At 34.8% G+C, this 20522-nt stretch overlaps 2 protein-coding genes and 1 non-coding gene across 10 annotated transcripts; 2 read left to right on the top strand and 1 right to left on the bottom strand.

Annotated features, from left to right (window-relative positions):
* The first annotated feature begins 3845 nt into the window (after positions 1 to 3845).
* LOC111398493 (putative pentatricopeptide repeat-containing protein At1g31840) lies at positions 3846 to 9472 on the top strand. 5 transcript variants are annotated; one of them, XM_023025421.1, is made up of 6 exons: positions 3846 to 6606; positions 7261 to 7334; positions 8106 to 8299; positions 8559 to 8681; positions 8845 to 8927; positions 9164 to 9472. In XM_023025421.1, the coding sequence occupies exon 1, from the start codon at positions 4066 to 4068 to the stop codon at positions 6595 to 6597; it is 2532 nt and encodes an 843-aa protein (XP_022881189.1). In that variant the 5' UTR covers positions 3846 to 4065; the 3' UTR covers positions 6598 to 6606; positions 7261 to 7334; positions 8106 to 8299; positions 8559 to 8681; positions 8845 to 8927; positions 9164 to 9472. The 5 variants fall into 5 exon arrangements, with proteins under 5 accessions (XP_022881189.1, XP_022881187.1, XP_022881188.1 ...); XM_023025419.1 differs by having other exon boundaries at positions 8845 to 8966; XM_023025420.1 differs by having other exon boundaries at positions 8845 to 8966; positions 9125 to 9472.
* Positions 9473 to 13712: 4240 nt separating this feature from the next.
* TRNAD-GUC lies at positions 13713 to 13784 on the top strand. Its single transcript has one exon. It is a non-coding gene; the product is annotated as a tRNA-Asp (tRNA).
* Positions 13785 to 13876: 92 nt separating this feature from the next.
* LOC111398492 lies at positions 13877 to 19381 on the bottom strand. 4 transcript variants are annotated; one of them, XM_023025413.1, is made up of 4 exons: positions 18701 to 19381; positions 17870 to 18206; positions 14787 to 16598; positions 13877 to 14642 (listed from the first exon to the last, which is right to left on the bottom strand). In XM_023025413.1, the coding sequence occupies exons 3-4, from the start codon at positions 16203 to 16205 to the stop codon at positions 14313 to 14315; spliced, it is 1749 nt and encodes a 582-aa protein (XP_022881181.1). In that variant the 5' UTR covers positions 16206 to 16598; positions 17870 to 18206; positions 18701 to 19381; the 3' UTR covers positions 13877 to 14312. The 4 variants fall into 4 exon arrangements, with proteins under 4 accessions (XP_022881181.1, XP_022881182.1, XP_022881180.1 ...); XM_023025414.1 differs by lacking the exon at positions 17870 to 18206; XM_023025412.1 differs by lacking the exon at positions 18701 to 19381 and having other exon boundaries at positions 17870 to 18411.
* Positions 19382 to 20522: the final 1141 nt, after the last annotated feature.

The raw sequence follows: 20522 nt of genomic DNA, 5'->3' as shown, positions 1-20522 counted from the left end.
TGGCCCAATTACCCATTTTATTATTTCATTTCTTAGCCAAACAAATCAAATCCACTAAATAACCCTAAACACCTACAATAAAGTGCATAACGTTGTCTCGACTCTCGCACTCACTCTCGCAGCCTATCTAATATTCCAAAACCTATACAATCGTCGGCCGACACTTTGACCTCCGATCGAAGCCGTGACTTTTCCCGACTGAAGCTTTGATCGTAGCGATCATTTGAACAAGATAGTTTACTAATCTCTGACATTCCAACTTTATTGAATGTATCATTAGTCGTATTTATATAACATTGTTATAAATGTTAAAAAATTTAAGTATAGTACAGAACCGAACGGAACCGAACCAATCCGAACCGAACCGAATGGAACCGAACCCGAACGGTTCCATAATTATATTTGGACCCGACGATTCCATTTACTAAATACCCGAAAAGTTTGGTTCGGTTCAGTTCTAAAGAGAACCGAACTGAACCGACCCGCGCCCACTCCTAATTAATTTTGAAGCCTTAAAAAAAAAAATCGATCAAAAACATTATTTGAATGTTAAATAACCAGTAAACTTGTCCAAAATTATATTTCTTTGTTCCAACCAATCCAAACAATAACTTCCAACTTTCATTAATTCCTTCATGTTCATGAAAACCATTTTAAGAAGCTAAGAATCTGATTGCTACACTTGAAAAATCCTCTTTTGCACCGAAATACATATTTTTAACGGCAACAGCTACTATTCAAATGTTCAGAACTCCCAAACTATACTTTTTCCAATTAATTCAAATCAATTGGACTGAAATAGATCGGTCATTTCGGGAGAAGGTTCAGTTAATCTATTTTTTATTCTTTCTTCTTACATTTTTCAAAGAGGGGCTTAAATTCAAGTTTAAAAATAACAAAAATTGTGAGATGGAATTAGTAGACAGGCACAAAAGCACCCATCTGTGGATCCATCTCAGCGGTTGTCTGGCCGCCGCTGATTAGAATCAGCTTTCGATTTATGCACTGCCGCTCAAGGCTGGATCAAGTTTGGTGCAGCCTATTACGGACGGTGCATTCGCGACTCAATCACAGAAAACAATCGAGCTCAGACCTAATTTTACTCCCTAAGGATTCGAAACAAAACGAATACGGATTAACTAAAAGCAAAAAATTACCAGAAGCAAAACTTTTTCTGGCATTGTGCATACAAATTTCAGAGGCGGGGTCGATCGAGAGAAACAGGTGAAGCCTCGGAGCTAAACCCTAGAATGTGTCGAAATTGGGGTGATTGATTGGGGTTATATAAAGGCATTTGGAGTGGGCTAATGGGCTGAGCGTTGGATTTAAGAGTGAAAAATTGGGCTAGAGCCCACATTTTGGAATGAGAATTTGAAGATGGGAAAATTAAAGGCGGTACTCAACTGAAATTTTACTCGATTTCAGCAGTTCTTTTAGAAGATGTCTTCAACTGAAATTTTGATAAATTTTATAAATTATAAATTCTAATAAATTTTATGAATTTGAATAGATTTTGACAAAATTCATAAGAATCTTATTAAAAATGATAAAATTTCAGAATAGCTTGTTATATGTATTTTTAAGCAGGAAATATTTTCAAATCTTTAAAAAAATTTCAAACTAATAAATCTTTATAAACTCGTGAGCTATTGAGGATGCCTATCAGTTAAGGATACTTAGATTTTAATAAATTTAATCACTTTAAAATTTCATATATTAAAATCAATTGCTAGTAGATCAGCAAAGACCCTAAAAGGTCTTTGATTCTGGATATCTTGACTATGAGATATATTAGCTCGGCTTGTATTATAGGTGTTATAACTTTGCAATTTTTCTTTATTCATAACCTTCTCGAAACTAGATGAAGAGGAGCCTTGAGGTAAGTTGACAACCAGTAGAAGTCTATGTCAAATGTAATGACATGAATCCCAATGCATGCTATCTATTAGTTTTAAGTTGATGGATTTTCCAAATTTTGGCAACTTTCTATTTTAAAGTAATTTATAAGTATAAATAAAACTAACATGTTGAATATGGAGTCAAATGAATTGATACAGTACATTCAGCATTAATTGAACTTCCACTCGAAAATGCTTTCTCTCAAATTCTACCATTCCTCTTCTGTATTCTGTGTTCTCATTTCTTTGATGAAACATGGTAGATTATGCTATCTTGGCTATACAAAATATTCTATAAGCATAGAGTCTTCTAATATGACTAAATCCATTTATTTTTGGTGGTGTTGCTTTATCCGCTAGATGTGTATTTAAAGGTGGTTGCAACCACTATGGAAACTCGTACAGGACTTTCTTGTCTGTGTTGCAGATACATGTCATCTTGACTTGCTATAGGGTCTTGATAAATTTTTGTTTAATGTTCATCTACTCAATCATTATCTTCTTCTTATCGTTAATTTGGAGAGGGAAAAATTGGAGTTGGGGCTTCCCCTTAAAGACTTGTAACACTTGTGCATTATAATGTATTAATGAAAGTATTGAAGCACAAGTAGTTTGTATCCCTAAATGGCCATTCCTTTCATGTAGTCTGTAATTTAAGGAAAACTGTGTGTTAACTCTGTTTTATACTTGGTTGAGAATTTGCTTCTCCATATAATATATGCCTATATTTTCTATTAAAAGTTACTTACAATCTCTTTATAACGAAAAAAAAAATATCGAGTTTAATGATATGTGTGGATAATAAATAAATTGTAGTTATGAATTCGTGCTTTCAATTAAAGTTTGATTAGAAATTAATTTTTAATAAAACCAGACATGGTATATGTTTAACGTTTCGGCCCTCAACTTTCGATTTTTGAAGATTCTATCTAGTTTATTAGTTAAATTAATTTGATTCGATGTAGATAAACCTGTGGCTCTTTTCATTGTCCAAACAAGATTGGTTGGATTTGTCCGCTTTTCTGTAAGTTATATATTTAATTACACAGCTATCTTGATTGTCTCTACGTTAGGCAAATTTGACTAATTTTTTAATGTGTTGTAATCTGTAATCTCATTTCTTTTGATGGAGAGATGGCCGACCTTATATTTCTACATTTAGCTCTTATTTGATCTCCATTCTTTTGAAAAAATGTATTCTTAAACTGTGTTTTGATATCATTTTAATCACACATTTTTCAATAAAATAATATTAAATGTATATTCAAATTTTTTTTTAACCACACATTTCGCATCAATACACTTTTCAAATATTCTTATAAAAAGAATGAGGCTCAAACAAGGGTTAGGATTCGACTTATATCACTTCTTTTGCATATGATAAGGAAGTTCATTGGAAGGACAATTTTTTTTAGAAAAATTTAAATGCCAAAAAAGAAAGACACCTCTAATCTATCTTGGCCTCTACTTGTCACCAAAGTGAGGGATCAACAGGCAAGGGGGTCGTGCGAGGGTCGAAGGTGATTACTTTTCTCTTCATTGTTCATTATATGTTTTAAAAAATATATGATCTTGATAAGTTATCGATTATCTCGAAGATAATATTCTTGTGCCATAAATATTATTATATGAATCCAGAAAACAAAACAATTCAATGAAATTTATCGGTACTATCTATTGGCTGAATTGGGTAAAGACAAGTAGCGAACTTAAGTACGTGAAACTGATAGGGCCAAAAATGTTGAACCTATAGCAAAAAAGATAATGTTACGTGTATGACTCAAGATAGATACAAGGTTTGCGCCCCTTCACATAAAAGAAGACCCACACATATTTTATTGTGTGCAGAGGGCGTAAATTCACGTGTACACACAGCACTAGCCGACTAGCCGTGCAAAAATACCTATAAATCATCCCAAACCCAAACCCAACCCCCTGAACCAGTTCCTTGCCTTATCTTTAGCCAAACGAACGGACATAGCCTCCGCAAGTTTGATCAAAAAGTTCCGCCTTTGGTCTGTCGAAGCCGTGGGACCCGTTAAAAACTCACCCATAAAAACCCTCCAACAATTGCAGCAGAAAAACGTCTCTTGAACTCCAAGCAAAAATCACAGCAGCTCAAGTAATTGGAATAGACTCCAACTACAAGTTCAACAAGCTCAAGCCTATGTTAATCTCCTCTTTAAAGGTACAATCTTTGCTGAAACCCGTTTCAATATTCATATTTTCACGCTCATATACCAAATCCCCACTCCCAACAATACTAATCAACGAGATAACGCTAGCTTTCCATCAAGAAAACCTCAAATTTATTGACCATCAAAATCTCTCCAAATTGCAACCTTGCCACGTGGGAACTATTCTATATAATCTTAAATCGAAACCTGTTTCAGCAATTAAATTTTTTCAGTGGTCTGAGCATTTTCTTGGCTTCAGTCACACCCGTGACTCTTATGTTAAGCTCATACATTTGTTGTTAAGGAATCGTAAATTTGATGAAGCTAGATGGGCCTTTGATGAAGTCATCAGAAAGTTTGGAACTTTTGATTTTGTTGATGCATTTGATGATGAGGGATTTAGAACTGTTGGGTCTAATAAGAGTGCTGTTTATAGTTTTCTCGTTGAGAATTACTGTAGGCTTGGGTTGATCGATCAGTCTGTTGAGTTGTTTTTAAGAATGTGTGGCATGGGTATAGTGGTCTCAGATTCCTCGTTGTTGAAACTTTTGAGATGTTTGATTGATTTGAAACGTATTAATCTTATTCTTGATGTGTGTAGCAAATTAGAAAATAAGTGGAAAAGTGGGCAGAGACAATTGGATCCATATAGTTTTGTGATGGATGGTTTGTTGAAGAAGGACAAGTTTGCAATGGGGTTTGAGTTTCATAAAGTAATGGTTGAGATGGGGTTTGTGCTCGATATTGTTGCTTGTAATAAGATTTTAAGGAGTCTTTGTAAAAGTAATTGTACTGAAGATGCTTATAAATTCTTTGTGTTGATACTAGAAACAGGGCCAAAACCAAGTGTAGTGACTTTTAGCACATTAATTTATGCATGCTGCAGAGACGGGAGATTGGGGGAGGCATTTGAGCTTTATGATCTTATGATTGTGAGGGGGATAGCTCCTGACCTTATTATTTACAGCATACTGATTGATGGCTTGTTCAAGTTGGGGAAATTTGATGAGGGCCACGTGCTACTTTCAGCAGCTTTGGACAGAGGGATTAAGTTGGATGTGGTTCTTTTTAGTTGCATTATTGATGCTCATGTTCGAAATGGAGATGTAGAAAAGGGATTTGAAACGTATAATAGAATGTTGAAAGAAGGGATTATGCCAAGCATAGTGACCTATGGTATTCTAATAAATGGTTTATGCCAGAGTGGCCGACTTAGTGAGGCTTTTGGCATCTTTGGACAGCTTATGAAACATGGTATTGAGCCCTCTATTTTAATTTGCAGTAATCTTATTGACGGATTTTGCAAAATGGGGTTTTTGAAAGATGGAATTAATTTATTTAGGGATATTGTGATGAAGGGCTATATGCCTGACGTTGTAGTCTACAGTGTGATTATAAATGGTCTCAGCAAATGGGGTCAGATGGATGATGCTCTTACATTCTTCTACCAGGCTGTAAATAGCGGTATAACTCCGAATATTTATGTATTTAACTCTTTGATAGATGGTTGGTGCAAATTGAAACAGATGGATATTGCAATAAACTTGTATATGCAAATGGATTCCTACGGAATAATCCCGGATTTAATGACTCACACTGCGATTCTCAAGGGTATCTCTGAGAGAGGGAGATCAACTGAGGCTTTAACTTTTTTCTTTCAACTATTGAAAATGGGTTTCTCTCCCGATGTTGTAACATATTGTGCTCTTATTGATGGACTCTGCAAACAGAATAATCTAACTGCTGGACTACAAATTTATGAGCTGATGGTTAAAAATTGTGTCAAACCCGATATAGTTGTCTACAACGTTTTGATAAATGCACTCTTCGGCAAAGGTCAGGTTGGAAATGCATTGGATTTGTTCAGGCAGGTTTCAGAGTATGGGCCAGAACCTGATATTGTGACATACAATACACTAATTTGTGGTTACTGCTCTTTGAAAATGTTGAATGAGGCAGTCCAGCTTTATGATGAGTTGAAACACAGACGGATAAAAGTCAATGCTATTACCTTAACTATTTTGATTGATGCGTTTTGTAAAGAAGGTAGAATGGATGATGCAATCTCGTTATTTTCTAAAATGTCGAATAAAGGTCCAATGCCTAATGTGGTCACATACAGTTCTTTAATTGATGGCTACTTCAAAACTTGTAATATTAAAAATGCTTTTGAGCTCTATGAGGAGATGCTTCAGAGGAGACTGTCTCCCACTATTGTGAGCTACAGCGTCCTGATTGATGGTCTCTGCAAAAGAGGGTTGATGGAGGAAGCATATTCTGTCTTTCACAATGCTCTACACATGGGACTAGTGCCCGATATAGTAGCATATACAATTCTTATTCGTGGTTACTGCAAAGTTGGAAGGCTTGTGGATGCCATGTCATTGTACAAACACATGCTAGAAGATGGGATTCTGCCTGATTCTATTCTTCAATCCACACTTGTTGAATATAATTTGCTAAATTCCAATGGAGAGGATTTACACACTTTATTGAAGCATGTGAAGGGAAGAAATGGGTGATTTTTTCAGGTGTGTAATTCATATTTTATGCCAATGGCGATGGTTATCACTGTGCATCAGTCCCCCAAAAAAAAATTTGAATTTTGAAAGCAAGCATTTGAATTACTGTTTCACTTATTTTAATTTTCTTGATTCTAGCTTACACCTTCATTTAAGCAAAGTGGAATAGACTGAGTAATGGCATTATGTACTGGTTTATGCATAAAATAGCAATCGCTAGCAATAATATTTCTGTGACTATTTTCATTGCACACAAGCATAATGAAAACTCTAGACAATTGTCTTAGGAACATTTTATGCTCTTTGATTTCAACAATTATCTGTGTTTAATGAGCCCACTATATGTTTGTCAATGTTCAAACTGAATAAAAGCAGTGGAAGCAGTGAATGGTAATATGATTTTCAAATCATAAATAATAATGCTAGTACACATTTTATGAGAAGTTCAGAGTTCAAAGCATCTAGCGGTCTTGTTACTCCGTAGGCCTTATTGATCAGAGAGTCCTATTGGCATCTCTGAGTTCAAAGTTTTGTCTTGATGAGTGTGTTTTCGACTAAGTTTTGTTGGAAAAACACGGGTTTTAATGGGTTTTCATATTTGACTAAACAGCAGAATTGGAGAATGCAACTCTTTCTAATACAATGCTATTTTTTTCTGTGTAGAGTTCTCATTTCTCTCTTCTTTCTCTTCACAAGGCCGGCTGTAAAAATATTCTGATCAACATTATGCAAACTAGGTGAGTTTTGTTGCGGACTATGTTGACTTTGCATTTAGCTTGAATATATTCTAAATTTAATGTGCTAAGATTTAGCTTCGTACGAGTTGGATCTATGTGATGATGTTTTGGAATCTGGCTACTTTGTCTAATTGAATGTAAGTAAGCTGGATAGACAGGATTGTGCATGAAGCAGAGTATCTATCTGTTTTTAACTGAAATTCATCTTAGCTGGAGGGAATTTAGGGTGAAACTGTGATTTTGTGTGAGCTTGGCATATGATTTGTACTCTCATCTCAGTTAAGGACATGATAATTTCTTACTGAAGTCTCGTTGATTTCAAGAACTAGTCGGCCAATTCGAGTGAGAGTAACTGATAATTTCAATACTTCCTTGTGACATTACCTTTACATGAGTGATATTTAGTTTCATCGCTGAAGTTTTAGGATGTAGGAAGTATCATAATTGCTATCTCCCTTATATGTTTGCAGTTTCTATTTATTTGCATTTGACAAAATTAATCTCTCTCTAAGAAGTCTTTAGAATTAAGTTATGGCTTGAGTTAATGGATCAAAACCTGTACCAACTACAAGTTTCTTCATCATCTGGTATAGTTATGAATTCTTATGAAATGCACTACTTTACCTTGCGTAAGCAGCTAATGCAAGATTTAAACTGTAATATTTGTTCATTGAGGTGAATTATCTTTCTGGTTTTTGTCCGACAGTATTCCATTTTACCTTTCCTATTCCCCTTTTGTCTTCATCACAACTGATGCACTTTTTATATCAGAACAATAGTGGCCATTCGATGAGCACAGTGCATCTTTCTCGGCAGGCATTATGAAGTTCAGTTTGTTTAAATCTGATGGCATTTTATAGCAGAAACTTAACCCTGTGGCTTTGCTTCTAACCCCAAAAACTAACATTGCCAGGTGTACTCTTAGAAGCAGTATCTTTGGATATGTTTTTGAAAATTATCTCCAGGTAAGTATTTATTTCCTTGTGGTCGTATTGAATTTATAGCCCTGCATGGACAGGATGGTGTGTCCATGTCAGACATGTATTGGACACTGTCACTCCTGTGACACTTCCCAGCCTGCCTCTGACACGTCTGATACGTCATTTAAAATGGCTTTCTTCTCTCTGAATATCCCCCATTCCTTACATCGTCCCTCAGCTGGGTGATTGTCATTATCTGCATAGAGTTTCGAATCTACATTGATAGCATTACATGCAAATGCAGGATTGCAACTGAACTTGCGGAGGTTAGTAATCAACATGAAGGAGTAATTCAGAAATATAAAGATTAAGGACATTTGCCATGTACTTTGTTCCACGCGGCTCCTCATAATCATGATTTAATCAGGTAACTTTTTGAACTTCGGCAAATTAGAGATTTTCCATTACAGTATCTTGGATGCTATTGGAAGATTTTTTACTGTATGTTTGCTTAATTTTTTTCTCATAACCCCTTTAAGGCCCTTTTTTTCTATCTTATCTGAAATTGATATTTTATTTTCAATTTTTAGGCCCTTGTTGCATTTCCTCAGTTTTTTGAATCATAAGATGCTAGGAAATTGGAGAGGTCCATGGGTCTTCATCATTGGACTTGGTGAGCTAATGCTAAATCGACCCCTTTGGAAAGGAATTTGTAAGTGGAAATTACAAAAAACCCAACTTTAAAAAACCTGTGTTCTAAAATCAGATGAAAGGTTTCAATTTTCACAAATCAGATTTTTCATACCAAACCCTAATACATTTACCCAAATTGTAAATTATTTCTCCCCCCCTCTCCTCTCCTTTCCTCAGTATCCATTCTTCTTTCCCTCTCCACCGTCATCTGCTCAGGTACCACCTTTATTGGCGATGGCAAGGTGGCAGTCGTGCATTGCTGAGTCTCCTTCCTCATGCTCGCTAATGTAGACAGCAAGGCGTTGCGAGCAACGATGCCTCTGCTGGTGGTGGTGCTGCGATGGTGGCTGACAGTGTCAGATCCGTTGCTGGATGTGATTGATCGTGCATCTAACAGTGAGGTGCGATGGTGGGTGTCGAATCTGGGGTGGTGGCGGGAGGTGATTTGTGATATTATTCTAATTAATAATTCAAAAGTTAAACCTTCAGAATTGTGATTTCAATTTCAAATTTGTGATTTTGATTTCTTGCTTTCTGCAATTCATTTTATTTCTTTATGGTGATGCGTTTGTGTTGGGTTTGGGGTAAATTTCCGTGTTGTTGTTGGGCTGTGTTGGTTGTGGTTGTGGGAGGGGTGATGGTTCAGGCAGTTGTGGATGGTGGTGCTAGCGGTAGTCACAGATGGTTTTGAGGTGGATTTTGTGGTAGTTTTTTTGCGGTGGCTTGGTAGTGGTGACGGTGGTGGTCATATGTACAATGTCAGGTGTTTTGGTGCTGCAGCGATAGGGTCACGATCCGGTGAGTTGGTGGTAGTAATGGTGTTGCGTTAAGGTTGTTGCGAAGTTTGAGTCTGGTTGTGTGATGACATTATTTTGATTGATTTTTTCGTTTGAGTGTTGTGTCCAAGTCTGGTTGTTCTGGCTACGATGGTGGCGCGATGGTCTGTGACCAACCATTTGGTTATTCGTGATCAATTAATTAATTGTGACCTAAATATTTAATAATTTGCAACTGAAAATAATTTATGACCAATTAATTTGAAAATCTGTGACATACAAATAAATTGGGACTTGATTTGTAACTGATGAAATTAAACGTGATCAATAAATTTGATAATTTGTAATGACTAAATGAGTTGTGATCAATAATAGTTGATTCTGTGACCAATAAATAATCTTTGACCTATAAAAAATTTTATTCTTGACACAAAAATAATATGTGATCCATGAAATTTTTGATTTGTGATCGAAAAAAAGTTGTGACTAATAAATTGATAAGTTGTGACTAAAAATTAATCCGTGACTAATTAATTTTTTGATTTGTGACCGATGAACAAACTATGACCTACAAAGTTTTTGAATTATAATCGTAAAACAATGTGACATAAAAAATTTTATTTGTGATAAAAAAATAATAAGTGACTAATTAAATCGTTAATTTGTGACCAAATTGTATGTGACCTAAATATATTTAATTAATAAAATAATTAATTAATTAAATCATAAATAAATTTTAATAAAAATCTGATTTTTGAAGTTTGAAATTTGTTTTTTAATTTTGAAATGTGTGATACTTAAAATCTTACTTATGAAATTTTCCCAATTTGTAATGTACAAAAATATCCATGTTCATACTGCCTATGATTTGGTATAATCATCTGTTCTTTGTTCTCTTATTTTTCTAGCCATAAAGACAAGAACCTGTACTGTGATTCGTAATAAAACTCTCTCTCCTCCTATGTATTTTCTTGAGGTGAGGCTAGAATGTCCTCCTCATTGTACTCCTCACACTTTTATTTCGTTTTTTATTGGTTTGTTAGAGAATTGTTATGAAATAGGGAGACAAATATGACACAATATGAAGTATATGATCATACACAAAAAACGAGATTAAAAGCAAGAAATAGATAGGCAGAGGAATGGTATTTTATTCAACAATTCATGGAGAAAAATAATATTGTTACCGCAATCTTGGCAACATTTAAATTTAATGAAGAGTTTACTATATATATATTACATGTCAAAACTCTAGAAATAACCTAAAAAATGGAAATTAGGTCAAAATATGCGTGAAACCAACAAAAGGAGAAAAATTCATGCGGCCTCGTCGTCAAGCGAGAGCTTGGCGTCGACAGGCGATAGCTTCTTCTCCAAAAGTTCGTCTACTGCTCGAGCGGCAAGCTAACAACAGGGGAAGTGAAAATGTAGAGACTTTTCTTTTCGATCCATAATTTTGATATCTTCAAAATCATTGCTCCAAATCACACTAGACTGAAATTGGGTCACAAACCCAACAAGAACAATACCACTTAGAAGTGGCCTTGCCTGGCTCCCTTTTGGGCAGCCTGGTATGGCTCGCATGGATGGGATGCAAATGCCTAGATTGACTAAGTTAGTTCTTGAAATAAAAATTGTTGAAAAGCTCGTACGGGCTTGAGTATGTGTTTTCAAAACGAGATATCAAACTCTGGCTAGTTATTCATTTGCTAGTCTTATAGAGAGAGGCAGTTTGGCCATCACTCTTAATCTTGCTAGTTTCAGTTTTCTTGTCTTCGAGTTTGCGGGTTTGGCATTATGTAGTATTTAGATTGTAAAACTCCAACAAAATGGTTTCATGCAGTTGCCGGGATCTGTCAACCAATATGATGGTGTATGCAACTTGCTTAAAGAAATAGCAAAGCGTGAAAGGCTTGAAAGTTTTCTACAGGTAAGGATTCTAAAAACATTTTGCAGACAAAATAATTATAAGTACCCACAAACTTGTCTAATCTTTATTCGATTTTGCTTTTAAGTCGATTTCATCCTAGTTTGGAACTTAGAGAACCTTTTTAGAATATAGATACTGAACATTTGCCTTTTTTTGTTCATATAGACATTTTTCAAAAGCTGCGTGCGAATTTTATACGAGACATATTTTTGTTTTTATTGGAGGGAAAAGCTGATAAGTGAGCTCTAATGAAAAATATTGCTTGTAAGAGCTCGACCTATTCATCTATCATTGACTGTACCAACTGAAGCTTCCAAGCCAACTTCTTTAGCTTTCGACCCAGGGACAGAATCAGACATTTTCTACTGTGGGGTCAAAAATTAAGTATGCTCGAACGGCGCTGTAAGGGCGGTAGGTTTCAGTCATTGGCACTCGAGTGTCTTCTTCTAGCCTTGCCTAATGTTCCAAGTTTTTATCATGTCCAAGCATACTTGAGTTTTAGAAACACTAAAAATGAATAAATACACAAAAATATAAGTCGGCGAATAAATTAGCACAAAAAATTTCCAAAAAAAGGTGGGGTGGGGGAGATCATGTGATAGCTTCCAATTACTTGAATAACAACTAACAAGTTTATCATTGCAACAAGTCAGTTGTGTTGAATTACTTATTTGCGCAAAGATTCTTATAATTTACTTTCACTTAAATTATTATCATATTTTATTAATATGAAGGGATAACATCAAGAGTATATATATATACACACAGAGACATGAAACCAAGGGGATAAGATGAATAAAGCATATACATACCAACATGTAGATACATGTGTAGAAATATGAAATCAAAGGGATAAAATCAAGAAAACATATATCTATATATATGTGTGTATATATTTACATAAATGTGTGTGCACAGAAACATGAAATCAAATTTTTTACTTTAGGGACATCACAGCTACAGAAAAAGGAAATAACCAAAATCGAGTTGAAATTAGGCAAATAGATAGCAGAAAGTGAACAAAAGCAATGATAAAAAAAAAAAAAAATTGTGGGGTCATTTGACCCCACATGACCCCGTGTTGGTCCGTCCATGTTAGGTTCAAATCCCATTTGACAGAATAAATCATATGAATTTTTCAAGAGGTTCCCCAACTAAGTCAGTCGATCCACGATGAACAAAGCGCTAAAGGTGATTCACCAATCTCGATTACAGCATGATTTTAGTTTCTTTTTCAATCTTGTCCAGTATAAAACAATCTTGTGTTTTACCAAACAAGCAGTGAGAGTTTGATGAGATGCTGGAAGTCGAAAAAGGAATAGGCTCGGAGTTACAAACTAGGCTTATTGGTGCCTTGAAAATGAGGAGAAATTTTTTTTTTTTTTTTTTTTTCTTTTGGAAACAAAATAAGAAATTTTGTATTAGTGTTGTTGTAACATTAGAGTGCAATAATGGATGTATTGAAGCAAGCCCTATAACATTGGAGCAATCTGTTTTTTTTTTTTATTAGGATATTTTCCAATGAATTTCTTTTCTATTATTTTTTTCTTCTCTGTTTTATGGTAACGAGGAATAGAAAATATATTTGATTGTGACCATTGTCAATTCTACATTGTTGGTTTGTTTGAGCCCCATTATTTTAAAAATTCATTTTTTTCAAAACTTATTTTTAACCATACATTTTTCAATAAAATAACATTATACACAACTCTAAAATTTTAACCACACATTTTCTATTCATCTATTATTCAAAATGCATTCTTCCCCAAAATAAGACTCAAACAAGGCCAAGGTTAACTTATGCATGTAAAAGCGATGGAGTTTAGTTCTTTCGACACAATCAATTTATTTTCTGAATTCATAATATTTTCCAAACTTTATATAAAACACATAATAACCTGTTTGGTAATGAGAACTTTGGACAATCTTTCGAGGGGGGAACTTCTTCATTATTATTTAATTTTTTCCATTACATCACCTTCAGTTTTGAATGGTAAAAGGTCCTAATCTTACTTTAGTAAAGATTAACAAAGACGAATGCCGACCCCGAATCAAAAAGGTCGTTGTAGTATAGTGGTGAGTATACCCGCCTGTCACGCGGGTGACCCGGGTTCGATCCCCGGCAACGGCGAATTTTTTAAACATTCATTATTTTTATTCATTCTGGCCTTCCACTGCAAGCATTCTTATGAAGCGCTTCTGGAAATAATGCAAAAGAGTGTGTATACAAAAGGGTTATTTTATAAAATGTTCAAAATCTTCCATTCCCATAATATACTTCAATCATCATAAATTACAAGAAAGAATAAACCCCTATTACTTATTCAACAATGGCCTCACTCTTATTCTATCTTCACTCCCTATCAGTTAATAAGTATGAACTCTATGGTGTTTGCTTCAACTTCCTATAAAGAAATGAAGATACAAGAAAAGAAGTTACGCAGCAACCGGGTGCGTGGCAGAGCAACTTCAAAGCTAAACTATCGAGGTATCTTTTTATGGATGAAACCCGAAATTCTCAGCATGAGATTTCGAGTCATCAGTTATTTCAAACCATGTTTGGAGAAACATCCATGTAAGAAATGCCCTTTAAGGATATCTGTGTGACCTCTTTCACAATTCAGATTGAACTCTGCGTTGGTTGGGTCATTAAATAAGCTTATACTCGAGCAATTGGAGAAAAGGGTGGATAGAGGACAAACGGTGGCAAAACTTCTTCCTCCTTCTTGTTAACTTTAGCTTTCTTCTCCTCTGTTCCTGAATCGATCAAATTTTTTATTTCTTTCTCGGAAAATTCACTCAGCGAATCATTTTGCAACTTTTTTATGTTTGGTTCCTGCCCAACAACGATAGAGGCTTCTGCAGTATGCAAAATTGCAACACAAATAGAGAATGCTTGTAATGAGGATAACTGTGCATGGAAATCAACTGCATATTGTCCATCATCAATTACCCTTATTGTCAAGGCTGGGATATTGTCATTTTTACCCTGGATACAGATATGTCATTATGATTAATAACTAAAACAATATTTGGGACAAATTAGACATAACAATTACTATAGAGTTAACCTGAAGTAGCTATAATCTACAAAGTGCAAGTACAATGATCCTACATTAGACGGAGAAATTACCTGAACAAAGAGTTTCAATGGATGCCGATTGTCTATGAGGATATGGTCTCCAGCAATTTGAATGTTTCCGTTGCCAAAAATATTGAGGGGGCATGCCATGTCCCAGCCACCACAGTCGCATCCTCCACCTCTCCTCCATCGATCTAGTAATGATGAAGGACTGCAAGTTTCAGTACTTTGCAAACTGTGGCTTCCAGATGGAATCACTACACTAATCTTTCCAGGACTTGCACGGTCAGATGTTGCAGCCTTTCTATTCTGAAGTGGCTCATCATCAGCTCTATCCCGACCTTTTAATTTCAGGCATTCTCTATTCTTGACTGGGACTTCCATAATAATAGCTGCAATTTCAAGCTCCGAATGCAATTTTGCTCCTACCAGAGGATTAGTCAAGGAATCACATTGGCTACTTTCTTGGGACTGCTTAGAAGAAGAGGACAAAATTTCATCAGAAATGAACTGTGCTTTGACAACATCTGGGGAACTGCTAGAAGCATCTTGAGATGAAGTGTTTGTTCTTGGATGGGCAATGTCACATAACACACACTCTGTCACCATAGAGTTTTCGAAAGCTCCAGCAACTTTTAATTCCGTTTGTAAATAACAGGAAACTTCCATCTTCCCTATCATAGAGGATTCTCTATTGGAATCTTTTGATCCCCATCCACTAGCATTGTTCTTGCTTCTATTGTCAAGTGAATAAAATGTGTAGACCAAAGTTAAAGCATTTTCCTCTTTCTGTGTCTTTGCGATATAAACATCTTCTGGACACTTCACAGAAAACTCATAAAGAGGAACCCCATGTTTAATCTCCAACTTGAGAATGCCATGCAGGCGTGCTGGATTAGACTGCAAAATCGAATTGCAGTTCTCTTTCTTTTCAGAATAAGAATTGAATTCTGAATGATGCGACTTGTTTGAGAAGTCGTGCCATACGGATTTGCCAGTAGTTTTGCCATGTTTGAGGCCAACATGCTCACTTATTGTTTGGTTTCCAGGCTCGTTACTGGAACTTAACGGGCTTCTCCGAGACTTGGCTTTAGAAAATGAATGGAACATCTTTCTGACAGGACTAAATGGACCCTTGGTACTGCTGGCTCTCGAACTATTACTTTCCAATTGAGCAGGGAAATGGGTTGAACTGAATCTTGCCGATAATGATTTGAGTAATCTGGTACCTGAAATGGTATTTTGTGGGCTGTTCCTGTCATTTGTACAACCAACCACATGTTCAGATATAACCATAGGATCCCGACCTTGCTGGATATCTGCATTATCTACTAATTTGTTTTCTCGGTTGCCTAAGTCAATAGAAGACACATTTGGAGGGACGTTTCTTCCAGAAAGACGGGAAGAACGATTTAAGAAATTCCAACGAGCTGTGCTTCGTTCTGAATTTAGAGACATTACTGACGACATAATTGGTGAGCTATCTTTGTCTGAACTACACGAAGAATCAATAATTCCCTATAAGAATATGGTGGCATTGCCTCATGAGAACTCGATCTTTTTCCTTTCCTCAGCAGCATCGATTTTCCTCAACAACCTCTCGGTGATTCCCTATTGGCTCTAGTGGACGTAATGTCACTACACGGTTCACTGCTGCTGCAATTAAAGCTAATCACAATTAAGTCTTCATCTAGGCTTAAGATATGATTTCCACATTTGGGCTTCCCATTTGATTTTCTATTTCCACCTTTAAAGGATGCTGAGAAGTTGGTAGGACAGTTGTGGGACTTCCATCTACAACACAATACTAATCAAATAAAACTCCATATCCGGTCACTCTAACGGCATTGACAAATTGACAGCCTAAAAAAGTAAAGAATTGTTAAATCCCGAATCAAATTACTCGTAAAATACTGAACCAAACAACATATTGGATTCAAAATTTAATTTTGAAGTAAATAGGTGATAACCCCTAAATTATGTTGTCCTGCCAAGTCCCGTGAGTAGATTTCTATGTATTTTCACTGTAAAGAAGCTAATCTTAACTGATAGTTCAATATGAAACACATTACATACGATATCGGCATGGAATTAAAAAGCCGACTTGAGTATACTACATGCTGACAGGAAAAAAATCAGATGCTGTAAAATATGCATGCCATTAAATGAAACTCGAAATTAGAATCGTTCAAGTGCACATTTCAAGAGACAAAAGTGCAGTTCACGATCATTGATAAAATCAGATTTCAATGAATAAAAAATAAAAGAAGATGTTTATAAATACAAAACTGAAATACTACAGAAATAAAGCCATACCAATACTTTCAGATTGAAAACGAAGATGACTGCTATAAAGCTAATAGACTTCAAGACATGAGGCCAAATTTTCTACAATTAGATGTAGCATTTCAATGATTTTATACCAAATTTCTAACAAATAAGTGGAGCCTACTAATAATTTTAAATCTCAATACCATTTGAACAAAAATCTTGAAACACTTGAGCAATCTAATGTCTAAAATAATTGGACGGTATTATTATGTATACTTGCATTCCAAGCCAATAAAAGCAGACTTTCTAAAGGAAAAGCAGAATTTCAAAAGCAATCATTTTCTCCAATTTCTTGAGCACAAAGGCTTATGTGTACCCAAATCACATTCAGTTATATATTGTACAAAAGAAAAAATAAAAAAGCACACTATTGAAGAACAGTCTTACATTGCTTCAAAACTTATATTCAGATTTTGTCTTCTCACAGAATCAAGAAAAGCATTGAAATGGGACCAAAAACAGGAAAAAAAAAATTAGGACCAGCCCACAAACAGCAAGTTACATAATATGTATGCATACAAATAGACATGTAGGCCTAATTGTTCTTTCTTTGGGCGTAGAAGTGGGTTGGGGAGTCTTACAATCTTTCACATGAATTTGCCAAGAATAATTATTGTGTGTTTAATAGTGATTAGAACGCTGATTTAGGCATTTTAAACACAGGTGAACTGTTGAAAATGACAGGCACCCCCACCTCTATAATACACACAATCTTACTATACAAACAGGGTCAATGACAGGATTTAAAAACAGGGGACACGTGTCAAATATTCATTGGATAGTTTGAAAAAAGAGAGCCACACCTAGTCCTGTGAACTGCTCGTGAGAACTCGTTTTTTTCCTTTCCTCAGCAGCAACGATTTTCCTCAACAACATCATTGTGATTCCCTGTTGGATCTAGTAGACATAATGTCACTACATGGTGCACTGCTGCAGCAATTAAAGCTAATATCAATTAAGTCTTCATCTAGACTTAAGATATGATTTCCACATTTGGGCTTCCCATTTGATTTTCTATTTCCAACTTTTGAAGAATGCTGAGGAGTTGGTAGGATTTCCATCTACAACACAATACTAATGAAATCCAACTCCATATCCAGTCATTCTAATGTCATTGACAAATTAACACAAATTGACAGCCTAAAAAGGGAAAGAATCGTTAAATCCCGAATCAAATTACTTATAAAATACTGAACTGAACCACGCATAGGATTCAAAATTTAATTATGAAGTAAATAGACGATATCCCCTAAATTATGTCAGTCCTGCCAAATCTCATTAGTAGATTTCTATGTATTTGCACTGTAATGAAGCTAATTAACTGCGAGTTCAATACTTCAAAAAAAAAAAAAAGAAAAAAAGAAAAAAAAACATTACATTTGATATCGGCATAGAATTACAGAGCAAACTTGAGTATATTATATGCTGACAGAAAAAAACTGCTGTTGTTAAATATGCAATATATTAAATATGCATGCCATTATATTAAACCCGAACTTAGAATCGTTCAAGTGCACATTTCAAGATACAAAATTGAAGTTCATGATCAATGGTAAGATCAGAACTCAGTGAATAAAAATTAATAGAAAATGATGATAAGTACAAAACTGAATTATACAGAAATAAAGCCATACCCATATTTTCAGATTGAAAAACAAGATGACTGCTATAAAGCTAAAAGACTTCAAGCTACGAGGCCAATTTTTCTACAATTAGGCGTAGGATTTCAAAGATTTTATACCAAATTTCTAACAAATGAGTGGAGCCTACTAATAATTTTAAATCTCAATACCATTTGAACTAAAAATCTTGAAAAACAAATTTATAAAATAATTGGACTGTATGATGTATACTTGCATTCGAAGCCAATAAAAGCAGAATTTCTAAAGGAAAATAGGCATACCCCACTTTCTTAGAGAAGTGAAGCCAAAGAAAAACCCAACAAACAGCAACCAAAATCATTAATTTTCTCCAATCTCTTGAGTTCGAAGGCTTATGTGAACCCAAATCATATTCAATTATATATTCTACAAAAGTGAAATACAAAAGCACACTTTAAGAACAGTCTTACATTGCTTCAAAACTTATACTCAGATATTTTCCCTTCTCACAGAATCAAGAAAAAGCATCAAATGGGACAAAAAAAAAGGGAAAAAAATATATTTTTCAAATTAGGACCAGCCCACAAAAAGTAACGTTACATTATTTGCATCCAAATAGACATTCATGCCCAATTGTTCTTTCTTTGGGGGTAGTAGAGGGTTGGGTAGTCTTGTACTCTTTCACGTTAATTTGCCTAGAATAATTATTGTGTGTTTTACGGTCATTAGAACGCTGATTTAGGCAACTTCAATACGGTAAACTTTTAAAAAAAACAGACACCCAACTTACCCACCCTGCCCTATAATATACACCTTGAAAAGAGTAGATATTTGAGGAAATTAAGGCTAATAGAGAAGAGGTACATCCCAATTATTAAAGGTACTGGTGTTTCCATCCACTACATGTTTCAATCTTGTTCTTATTAAATTCATTCATTTAAATATTATATATTCACATGAATTTTATATATTCATCACACTTTAAATACATCTCTATCACTATAGATTCTCCCAATTCCTAAAATCATAAACTCTTAAACCAAATTAATGAAATAAGAACGACGTTGAATTGATGGAACATTAAATTAACATGAAATAAATTCTTTGTCTATTGAAATTTTGAGTATTTGAATGTTTCAAACAACAAAGGCTAAAGACAGAAAGATGAAAAAAGTTCGATTAAGCAAGTTGAATTTTACTAACTTTGTTGGCCACAATTCTTCTTCTTTCTTGATTAATTGATGAAACTACATTAGATTCCGTTTTGCATTTTTCGAAATCCGATATGATTCTCAGCACAGAAATCAAATTTAGCGCCACCATCACTTATAATTCTATCTATTAGGATTCTAGTTAAGTATAAATGAAAATAAAAACTAGTGGATTAATTTAGAGTTATGTATTTTTATTTAATTTTGTTTATGTCTATTTAAGTAATTTTACATAGGATTTAAAATATAACAAAATTTAATTTTTAAAAGTGGATGTACATATAAAAAGTGTGGATGAAAATAGTGATACCCTTATTAAATAAAGAATCACTGTGGATAGATTTATTGAATTTTCTTGGCTTCGCTACTATTACTTTTGCCAATAAAAAATGTTCCTTCATTTATTGGATCTTTAATTCACATTAGAAAGTGATCTTCGATGGAGTGGGATCAGATCCTTCGAATGTTTGCTACATATGAATACGAGGACAAGCTCTAATAGCAACGGGAAATTGAACAGCCTATACACTCTGTATGACTCTTTAGGGATAAAGCTTTAGAGTCTTCTAGTTGCAGTTTACCATTGTTACATTGTAATATTTTTAATGGCAAAATGAAAATTGTCTAACTTGTACATGAATTAG

This window comes from Olea europaea, chromosome 8 (genome assembly GCF_002742605.1).
Source record: "Olea europaea var. sylvestris chromosome 8, O_europaea_v1, whole genome shotgun sequence".
Lineage (NCBI taxonomy): Eukaryota > Viridiplantae > Streptophyta > Magnoliopsida > Lamiales > Oleaceae > Olea > Olea europaea.
This window is presented reverse-complemented; position numbering and strand designations above follow the sequence as displayed.

Coding starts and splice junctions, on each gene's coding strand:
- LOC111398493 (XM_023025418.1), top strand. CDS start 4,066: ATGTTAATCTCCTCTTTAAAGGTACAATCTTTGCTGAAACCCGTTTCA.
- LOC111398492 (XM_023025413.1), bottom strand. CDS start 16,205: ATGTCGTCAGTAATGTCTCTAAATTCAGAACGAAGCACAGCTCGTTGG. Junction 14,643..14,786: donor CATTGAAACTCTTTGTTCAG/GTAATTTCTCCG, acceptor ATCTGTATCCAG/GGTAAAAATGACAATATCCC.